Source organism: Perca fluviatilis, chromosome 4 (genome assembly GCF_010015445.1).
Source record: "Perca fluviatilis chromosome 4, GENO_Pfluv_1.0, whole genome shotgun sequence".
NCBI lineage: Eukaryota > Metazoa > Chordata > Actinopteri > Perciformes > Percidae > Perca > Perca fluviatilis.
The window spans coordinates 20,255,146-20,266,597 of NC_053115.1; the positions used below are offsets into that span (position 1 = coordinate 20,255,146).

Genomic DNA, 11,452 nt, shown 5'->3' on the forward strand with positions numbered 1-11,452 from the left:
CACATTGAGATGCATGAAGTGAGACAGTAAAACTGCTTATTCCATTGGGATCCTTTAGCAATAAATTATCTAAGAGTCCAACATTTTTTTTAACTGTTTAAGTCGTTGCAAACAGATGAGTGGTTTCATTACATTACAGCAGACTTGTAGATGGCTTGAAAGAAATGTTACCATACAAAATAGTCAACATGACAGAACTGAGGAAATCCACATTATTGCTAAAGGAGAATCCCAATTAAACTTGAGGACACACCCTTTATCCAGAGTGTCTGCCAAAGTCTCTCCAGCTCACCAGTTGGAATCAATAATGTGATTAAGAGGGGAAAAAACGAGTGAAGGGGGGAATTTTACAGCAAAAATAAAACTTGGAATGGAGGTAGAAAAACTCCAAAAGGAGAAACATGCCTTTCCGGAGTTGGTATTCATTACACACTTAATATCCTTCTGTAAACCTGAACAATGCTTAGTCTTTTTTTTTTTTTTTGCAGTTTCAAAGCACCATGAATGACATGTTCAGCTCGGCTTTGCTGCTCCATTTCATTACAGGGAGAACATGTAAACATCCTACATGATGAAAAAAGTAACTAATTATAGTACCTACGTATCTAACGAGTAAATATAAGTATTCTAACATTATTTACCCCAAATGTCTTTAATTTTGAAGTCGGAGGCATTCCACAGAAAGGCTGTTTTGGCAGCTCTTGGCTGTAAAGCTGTGTCAGTGCTGGTCCATGCCAGCCCCACCCCATTAAGGCCAAACCCTGCACATCATGTGTTTCCACTTTACCGATAGGGTGGAAATGACCTCAACGCAGTAAAAGATGACAGGGGTGCTAGCGCTGTTCACCAGATGTGAGCAGAAAAAAGAGACAGAGAAAGAGGAGGAGGAGGAGGAGGAGGAGGAAGGGGAGAGAAAACCATTCGCCTGAAGAATTTACTGCAAACCCCTGAGGAGCCCTGTGATTGAGGGTTCAAGTCGAGCTCCAGAGGTTCCTGGTGTATCTCAGCGGCACTCGGGGAGCACATACCCTTCTGGCCCCGCCAGACGCAGAACTGCACGAACACACACATACATGCGGCCATACATGTACGCATACACCCATATATCCCCAAAACACCACTGTCATTCCACTGCACCTGCTAGCAACACAAAAGCCACTTCCTCCCACTGTGTCCGGCCAAGCCCATTTACCCTATTTAGTGCAGCCTGCACCACAACAAAGGCTGAGAAATTAGGGAGCTGCGTTGATGATAGGGCGACTAATCTCTTTGGAGGGACTCATTATATCAGCAGCCTGTACAGTTCTGCAGCTGAAAGGGCTGAATTAAATATGGACATGCAGAGATGGGTGTCTTTGTGAAGATGAGTTCACCAACAATGCCCTGCTATTACCTCTGGAATAATTCATACATTCCATATGGGACAGATGTCCCAACCAGACTGTCATCTTTGCATTTCATTTAACACATTCAGTTGATACAAGGTCAGAAGTGAATCGATTATCTCCAAAATATCTGCTTGTTTTGTGGTATAGCCCTATTCTTTAGTTCAAAACTGTCAGGCAATGTTCATTTTGTTTCTAAGCCTCTCTTCAGTTATATATATATATATATATATATATATATATATATATATATATATATATATATATCATAAAAGGTCACTTGATCTTGCACTAAAATACATACTCATGTGCAGCAGATTAAGACTGTTGCCGCCAAAAGGAGAGGTCATTACTTAGTTTTTGATGATAATCTGAAAAGCAGCTTGACGTTCTTTTAAGATGATTCGTGTACTACCTCCTCTCTTCACACCGGCCGTACTCTGCTTAAGACACAAGGCTTATAATAGTCCCCTCATTATAGGATAAAGGGTTAACCTGCTCTATTTCAGGCCCTTGCTGTCTGTGTCTGCGCTTGTCAACTGGCTGGAAATAAAGCCAGACGCTTATCAACGCCACAAGCACAAGGGAGGCAGGCAGCACAGCAAGCACAGTGCGGGGCAACCCTGCAACTATTAGACACCTGCATAAAGGGGGATTAGGGGGGTGAGGGAAGTGGTGTCCTCAGCATGTGAGCAACTATGGCCCATCTGTATGCCTGTCATCGTAAATGTAGACCCTGCTGTATTGATGCGGAGAGAAAGAGCAAAAAGTGAGAGCAAGGTGGGGCAGGTGGCTAACACATAGGGAAACCAAATCCAAATGCATTTGCTGAGATTTAGTATATTCTGCTTTTATTAATGAGGTAATAAACAAGACTAACAAGGATATGAGGGAAAAAAGGTCCACCTGACCAGATGACGCTGCGGCAAAGAGTGACCATGACGGATCCTGGTGTGACTGTAATACTGAATAAATAACTTTCCCCCCTCACTGCAATTGAGTCTGCTAGGACAGCTGTGCTGAATTCATTTGATACGGGTGCCTGCTGACAATGCTGCATTGCTCCGTCTCTGCAAGAAAGCATGTCGAGCTGGTCTGAAGAGCACACGGGCTGGCAGCTTGTCACCAAAACTGAATGATTGTTCTGCTATACAAACCAAAGCTCTTACCTCTGTTAAACTAAGCTGAGAGAAATAAACAATGTATTAGAGGGTCGGCCCGGAGCTCTACAATACATGCAGATTGTTAAGGAGAAGACACAGTGCTCTTAGATCAGATTTTGAAATGCAATGTCCTGGCAGATACGTGAGATGATAGGCGTCTATAATGGCACCCAGCAAAACAGGAGAGAGCTGAAAATAATGTGGATCCAACAAATTTTTTCATTTAGCGGGCTCTTGAAACGAGCCTGGAAAAGGATATAGAGATAGTTATAAGGTCGTCCTGACCTTATAACCATGTATCTATGTATCTATGTATCTATCTATCTATCTATCTATCTATCTATCTATCTATCTATCTATCTATCTATCTATCTACCTGTCTATCTATCTATCTAACACAGAGAGATGACAAGTTTTTATTTCTCCAAAACAAGACAATCAACCCTCACACCCCTGGAACAGTACAGTGATACATGTGTGGCGTATGTAGGCCAGTCTGAATACAGACTGATACAGCATGTGCTCACTTCAGTGGAGGTGGAGATCTAAGTATAATGCATTGTGAGGGGGAGTGCAGTAGGAGATCTCTGTGGAGGAGAAGCGTGTGTGTGTGTGTGTGTGTGTGTGTGTGCGTGCGCGTGTCTTACAGGGTCGAGGAGGTGTCAAATGGAGGAGATGAGTGATGGTGGCAGGGCAGAGGAGGTGTCAGACATGGAGGTCTCGGTGATGGAGAGGGGAGCTTTATACAGTGCTGACCTGTGGGAGAAGTGTGTGTGTGATGCAGAGTGGAGAGGAGTTGGAGAATGGAAAGTAGCAGCAGGAGGAGGAGGAAGAGGAGGAGGGGGAGGAGGAGGAGGAGGAGGAGGAGGAGGAGGAGGAGGAGGAGAGACTTTCATTGGAGGTCACAATGAAAGAGGATGGACAGTGAATGGAGGAGGGTGAGGTCTCTACTGTAAGAGGTCTATGCACTGTGAAGTCTGTGCGTACATATATGCATGTGTGTGTTTTGTGTGTGTTCTGGCGCGCTTCTTTGAGCCCACCAGCCAGAGAGCACGAAGTTCTTATTTAGCACAGGAAGAGCAGCTCTGCTTAGCAACCACAGCTGCCCTCCAATCACAAGCGTACGGAGCAGACTCCAACGGAGGACGAGTAATTTTTGAGTGTGGAGTCTGATAGAGAGCTCTAAATGTTGAGGTCTACACCTGCCCACACACACACACACACACACACATACACACATATTCTTCAGAATCGAGCTCCAAGCTTTTATGTCACGAGAAGACAAAGATAAAAGTACATTGCTTCTCCTCAACCTTCGCCGTCTTCTGAACTCAGCAGAGAATTCCAAGTTAATCTAAACCATCCTAATCCAAACAATTTAATTATGCATATCCCAAAGAGCAAAGGAATCGTGTAAATCCTTAAAACATTCATTCTCCTTTTCCTGCAGCCACACACAGCACTGTGCTGCAACTTGGCACCGCACCAGTTGCAAGTGACGGCCCCGATTATGATCTGCTTGCCATCAAAACAGGAGGCACGAACAAGATTTGGGCCAAATGCTGTCTGAACACTGAGCAGTCTGTTTGGTTTAGCTGCGTGATCTAATCCTTATGATAGCTTTGGAGGTGGGCGGTGGGCGGATTGTAGGCGAGAGCAGCATGCCGATTTGTCATATGGCACCCGCAGGGCCTACTTCTGCTCTGGCTGGAGCTCTATTAGCACATCTCCAATGTGGTCTAACAGTTTTGTAGCTTAGAGCTGAGGGTCATTAAGGAAAGACAGAGAGACATTTTAAGGGGAGAAATATCCTGCTAATGTCTCTGGTCTCTGAAGTCTCATCAGAAAACTTGAATTGGTATGTACAATTACACTATTGGTTTCTCCATGTAACATACTCTCCACAGTATATCTAATTCATGCTCTAATTACAAAATTCCAGGGGGACTGGTTATAAATCATGAGGATGCTTAGAGTAGGCCAAAGGAGGAGTAGAGTCCACGGCTGACATTCAGTCTGTCTGAGTCAATCCGTGTTCCTGAAGACACTGTCCAGAGAAGATGACGGTTTTGATGTGCACTGTGGTCTCTGCATTCCAGGGGTTATGTAGGATTATTAGAGTTTAAACTCTCTCTCCCCCTCCACCCCCCAGCCCCTCGACTGCAGCAGCTTAGTAGCTCAGCCAGCAGCAGATGCAGACTCCAGGATTTCCTGTCTCTGCACCAGATGGGCCTGACTCTTAATCACAGAGCTGGAAATCAGGAGGTGATCGAGGAGGAATTGATGATGATTGTGGAATAACACTAACCCAATACAGGCATCTGTTCTGCTACTAAAGGACCGATGGACTGACTGACTTGTTGACTGCAGTCATAGCCAGTGCTCATCTCCTCCCTCATCTCATCATCACTGATCAACACTAATCATTCTCCTCCCTCACTCCACGAGTTATACAAGACGTTTTTCACACATTAGCACTATGCTGTGTCATCTAGGTTTTGAGAGGAATGGAGAAAACACATGAAATTATCAGAAATTGACAGAATATAGGTGTAATACTGATACTGCAACAAAAAAATGAGACTAGATATTGTCTAATATAGCTATTATAACTTGAAAAGTTAAGTGTGTAATCTGATGATCATAAATGACCTATAACTGCAAACGAGACTAAAGCGATTTTTCCTGCAAAGTCACAAAATGATTTTCGGCAGGTAGACGGCGCTGTAGAGAACACATTCTGATGGGTCACAGATTTTGGTGTATCACCAGAAAAGCCTGTGTTATTGTATCCAACCAGGTAAAGGGTAGTAGGAAATTTCTTTATATAGGTCTAATTGTAGTTACATTTTATTTTAGAAGTTGTCTGTTGTAGTTATGGCTGATTCTGGGGCAGGGCCATCACAGAAATGAAGGAAATTAAACGAAGAACAGCTAAAAGCTGAGAGGGAAAGTGAAAGTGAAGACAACGGGCGAAACCAATTCAATCTCAGTCGGGCTTTCAACAGATGAAGACAATTACGGAATTGTAAATTATTCAAAAACATCCCCGAATTGGCCCTCAGGTATGTAATATATCTATTTAATTAATAAAATAACTTTACAATGCGCAATGTGGTTGTACGTCAGTAGCCTAGATTAAATTGCATCCCCCTTTCATTTAGTGCAGACGTTTATCCTTTTAGTCCGTGTTTGTTTTGGCCTACTCTTTTCTTTTCCCTTGTCCCCCTGTACCTGTGTAAAGTGTCCTTGGGTTTCATGAAATGCGCTATATAGGTTATTATTACATTGGTTGCTACAACAATCTCTTAATGCTTTGGCTCGTGACACAGTGACAGTGATACCCGGTTTAGCTCTTGATACATCTAAAGTAGGCTACGTTACCGTATGCAACACTTGAAATGCAACGATGCATCTGTAACATATTCTCTTATTGTAAATTAATGACTTTCTGTCTGAGCAATCTACAGTGGGCAATAAAGCACCATAAAGAAAAGATCTTTACGACAGGTGTGGTAAAAACACTACCGCTTTTGTCCAAAGCGGCCGCTAGAATCAACACAAACTGAAAGTTACAAATAGCCACTAAGTAAAGTAAAGGATGGGAATACTTCTGCCACTACTGCAAACATATTACAATAAGTTTTTGGAATTTGGTTAAAGGTATTGTGATATATTTGAATTGTCCAGTTGTGCTTTAACATATCTAAACAAAAAAGGTAATAGGTTAAAATCAATATAACCTCACATCATCACAAACTCATCATTTTGTAAAAAAACAACAACCAAAAAACCAATTCATTAACTAATTTGGTTAGATTTTTATTAAAACTTTTTTTTTTTATTAAAAAATTAAACAAGAGATATTTGTGGGAGTACATCATTATAAGAACATAGAACATATAATTTCAAAAATCATTCTGTTGAAAGATAATCAACAAAAAATATATTTGAACTATGGCCAAGACCTATCTCTATCAGACAAGCAGACATCACTACAGGCTCCAATCTGTCTTTGTGCACATAACCCGGAAACCAGTGACAGGGCAAACTCACAAGCATGGACTTCCCATCCTGGGAAAGGCTGGAGGTTACAGACCAATCCACACAGGACCCAAAGAAACAAGGCACTAACAAAAAGAAATGGCTGCACTTCACAGCCTCTGAAAGCCTGGCCCTCAAACAAAGGAGGCGGCAGGTCTTTAGCACACATCGCCCATAACAGAACCCCAGCTGACACCCTTTTAACATGGGGTCACCACTGCCAGAACGGAGGCCACAACCCCAGGGAGCTCCTGACACCCCTTTGCGTTGACGTGCGGTCCGTGCTTTGACCAAAATGCTCCGTCCATAGACGAGGTGATGGTCTTCTGGGGGTTGGGGAGTTGATGGGGGTTGGGAGTCAGGTGACTGCTCTCAAAAGAATGATTTCTGAGAGAATGCTAATTAAACACAACAAACTTGCTTTGCTGCACCAAGAGTGATGCTCTTGCACCAAGATGTGCTAAATCTGAACCGAATGCAAATGACTCCATGTGTATCTGTAAGATGTGGGCAGGTTGGGTCTTAGCTGACTGGGTCATTGCTGGGCAGACAGGCCCATCCCGGACCAAATAGATGCACGCTGTCAGCTTCCAGGGCTTCCCAGAGGTCAGCAGACAGATGGGAATGGAAATGAGCCGGCAGAGAGCTCATTTTAATCTGGCCTGCACAGCTGATCCAGTCATTACACTCGCCTGTTTACATGCAAACACAACTCATATACATGCTATACATAAAGACACACACATACAAGTGGAGATAAACACACACTTACCTGATACAGAAAGAAGTATTTTCATTCACTTTTACTAACAGCTAATAACTGAAAACACACAACCCTTTACCCTTCGACAGACTTGTTTGGTTTGCTCCAGGTTTGAGGCTAATTTCATCGAGTGAGGAGAACAATGGGATGAGAAATGGCATAAATTGGCCTCAGTTGAATGGCTTTAATATCCATTCCATTAAGGAGGGTCTACACAGTACTCTCCACTCAGTCAGATCACATTGCCCTCACTTTTTAGGGATTGCTTTTCCAGTTAATGCTCAGAAGTATTTGACTAAAAAAACCTTTTGCAATTCCAATCCTCTTTCTTGAAGATTTTCATGCTAATCAGAAAAGTTAACATTTGAATTATTACATGCAAGATTCAACACAATGGAATAACTCATTTGAATTGGTCTTTTTTATTTTACAAAAATTTACAAAAAAAAAAATTGGTAATGTCTCAGCAAAATAATCATCCAGGATCTGAACTAAGAATCACAAAATGGCTGGATGTTTTATTGGAATCAAGCTGCAGTTGAGAGTTTGTTATTTGTCCACTGCATATCCCTCCATCCTTATCAGACAGCCATCTGGCAAGTGGACTGGACACAAGGGCACGTGATTGGATGGTGCGAAAAGAATGGGGGAAGGCTGGGTCAGTGTCTTTGGGGAAAGGTCAGGGGTTACGGCCCTTTGAAAACACATGTCAAGGCCTGGCTCACACACTCTGCATCTTCTGAATGAGAGTCTGCAGCCTCCTCTCAGCAATCTGGCCTCATCTGCACATTAAGCAAAGGGCTGAATGACCAAATGCTAGATTTGATACAAAACAGAGACAATGGTTCACTGGTCACATTCCCTCCTCTGATCCAGCTTCTACTTTTGTGAGGAGGTTTCACTTTCTAGATTCACAGCCTATCAATAATAAAACTGAAATAATTCTAAATCACACTTAAATCTCTCCAGCAAACTGTACTTCAAAACTATTCCACACAAAAAACATGCTACATCAGCATCAATCTTCTCAGCAGTTTCCTCCAGCAGTGATGTATCTGCACCTTCAACCATACAGTAGATGAGCTGGTGGGAGTCTAGACAGATGACACAGGCAGCGGAGGTAACCTTCGAGGCTCTCTCTTATTAATAAAACACTCTAACAACAGAGGGAGGCTGAGGCAGGCCGATAACATTGAGTTTTTGTTTCATAGGTAAAGCGAGCCAAGCACGGCCTGTGAACCCCCGTCCGGCCTTTCAGCAGCTTGGCCTGTCAGGCTGATGTATGGGGGAGCGCTGGTGTGCAGCTCCCCGAGGACCAGGCCTGTCTGCTAACTGGGACACAACTGACAGTGAACCACAGCAAACACACACTGCCCCCTCTGCCATGCTCCCTCCATGATGCTCAGCCTCTGAGTATATCACATACACTGTAAGACCTTCAGCACAGGCCCCCCTTATTTTGAGAAAATGTATAAGTCACAGGTGATAAATCAATACCTGCTGACTGCAGTTAGGAAGACATTAGCCACAGGTGCAAGACTTTGTTTTTGCAGAGACAGATAATTCTTGACTGTACAGAGACGTCTGGGTCCAATTTGTGGGAAAACAAGATATAAATCAGCTGTAGACGCCTGTGTGCTGCATTCAGGACTAGTAAACTTCTCTATAAGCCAACATTTCCCTGTGAATTTTTCAAAGAGAGTACTGCATAAGCTTTCCCTGTGAAACATGCCCTGGCTCCTGCTCAGTCTGGAGCAGCACCATGGTGATGCATACAGAGATGTCCACTCATTAGCAGAGTCCCACACAACAGCTGCTCTATGACGAAGTAACAGCCACCTCGTCTCCTGGCCCTTTGTCCACACTAAACATATCTGACCCAAGCAAGGAGTCTGGACTGTGACACAAATAAACACACACACATTCATATCTTATCCTATCCTGACCAGCCCTACCTTTTCTCTCTCTCTCTCTCTCTCTCTCTCTCACACACACACACACACACACACACACACACACACACACACACACACACACACACACACACACACACACACACACACATTTCCATATCCCAAACCTCATTAAACTCTTATCCCCTTCCCCACCTCGTGGAACCATAATGGGCTTCCCAGCCCCCCTCTCCCCTCTCACACTAATAAAATATATCATCGGGACTCCATTTATCATAACGCAGATGCCCTTGGGTAACCCTGAGGGGTGGGGGGTGGACAAGTGACTTTTGGAGGATGGGAGGGATGCTGAGGGGCGTCATCTGATGGTTAGAGGCTTCACTGTCACCGCTTTCAGACATATATGAGGTGAGTGACACACACACACACACTCGCGCGCACACAGAAAGATGTGATGTGACATGCGATTTGCATTAACTCTGGGGTGCCTAATAAGACTGGCAACACTTGGAAAAGATACAAACAAGCAATCAAATAAGACAGTGACATGCCTGATGAGAAGGAAGCCTCCTCAAAATGAATGTTAATGAATGCAGATGCTGTAGTAGGCCTGAGGCTGTTGAAATATCCACATATAAAAACAAAACACTTCAAAGACAATAAGTGATGGTTTATAATAAGGTGAAGCAGATCTGACTTACTCTGCATGATTTACTGGACCGCTTGCCCGTCAGGTCATATTTTCCTTTTAACTCTTTAAGCAGCTGCTCCAGGGGACTCTTCTCCTCTTTTCCGGTGTAGTCCGGGTCTAAGAGCACATAAGCCCGCCAGTTGGCGGAGTCGAATCCCCAGTGGACCGTCCGGTTCTCCAGTTTCTTGTGACTGTGGACCACAAACTTGTGAGGAGGAAACATGAGTCTGCAATCCATGCACTGGATGCAGGCGGCACTCGGGCCGGTGTACAGTTCCGGGACAAACAAGCCTTTACACCGACCGAAGCATTCATGATAGACTTTGAAACTCTTCTCGGTTCGCTCCAACTCCAGGGAGCCTAACTCCTTGTTGCAGTGAGGAGGGTAAGTACCGCCGTAAATGAGAGCGTTGCAGAGGCGCTCAGCATCCGTCTGAGTGATCAGCCCGCAGGACGGAGCCGAGAAGGGCAGGATACCCACCACTTTAAGGATCTCCAGCTGGTCTGCCGTGCACCTGGAGCAATAGATGTGCAGGTCATCGCACACCGAGTTGATTTGCTGGAGGGAAAAATCTCTAACGCTGGGGGCCACCCCCACAAGGTCGGACGGATGAAAAAAGGACTGGACAGTCACTGAGGTGTCTAGTCAGAGCGGAAACCCCTACCCCAAAAAAAAATCAGAATTTTCAACATTTTTTTTTTAAAAGAAAAACCCCCCCCCCCCAAAAAAAAAAAGTTGAAGTCCGGGATGGGGTTGAAAGCTCGTGCCCTCCATGTTGTCACCGGCTGGAAAAGAGAGTTCAAAACTCAAAATGAAAGCTGAAATTGACTTATCGAATCGGGCGTCCTCAGCATCCGGCTACACGCTCAATAACGCGCATTTCCATGTCACCGGAGAAGCTTCCCAGCGCGTCCATTCACAAAACTGACGCTGCTGAATTTGCAAGGGCTGTTGTAAGCAGACGCAATTACAGTCGACAACTCCTAGACTTAAAACTCGTATTATCCAACGTATAATCACCGGGTAGCCTACCGTGTTTCTATGCGCTCCTGCGGTTTTACGCACTCCTAATGTGCGCTCGAAATATGCCTCGTCTGCTCCGTCTGGCGTACTCTCAGTCTGTCTCCCCACTCACTCAATGTGTGAGTCTCTCTCTCTCTCTCTCTCTCTCTCTCTCTCTCTCTCTCTCTCTCTCTCTCTCTCTCTTTCTCTCTTTCGCCCTCTCTGTTTGTTTGTGTCTGGTTCAGTCATTGAATCCCAGCCAGGAATGTGACTGACTCCCCGGGCTGGCTCTTCCCTCAGCCAGCTGTGCCTCCCTCTGCTACATGGCAGCTGCACATTAAAAAAAGAAAAAAAAACTCTGAACCGAGGGGAGGGTGGAGCTTAGGAAAATATAGTTTATGTTGGAAATACAAAAATAAATTTCAGTATTTCAGATGTTAAAGCCTTGCAGGTCAGCATTTTTGTCTTTCTTTAGAAACTTTTTGGAACA

The 11,452-nt window shown here is 44.2% G+C and overlaps 1 protein-coding gene across 1 annotated transcript in view; it reads right to left on the minus strand.

Moving 5' to 3' along the window:
• Positions 1 to 10,734, minus strand: part of skib (v-ski avian sarcoma viral oncogene homolog b) — a 31,013-nt gene extending 20,279 nt beyond the window's left edge. Inside the window, exons 1-2 of the mRNA XM_039796475.1 lie at positions 10,728 to 10,734; positions 9,970 to 10,601 (exon numbers count right to left, since the gene is read on the minus strand). Coding sequence (XP_039652409.1) covers positions 9,970 to 10,601; positions 10,728 to 10,734 — 639 coding nt within the window. The remainder of the gene's footprint in view (positions 1 to 9,969; positions 10,602 to 10,727) is intronic.
• Between the last annotated feature and the right edge of the window lie 718 nt (positions 10,735 to 11,452).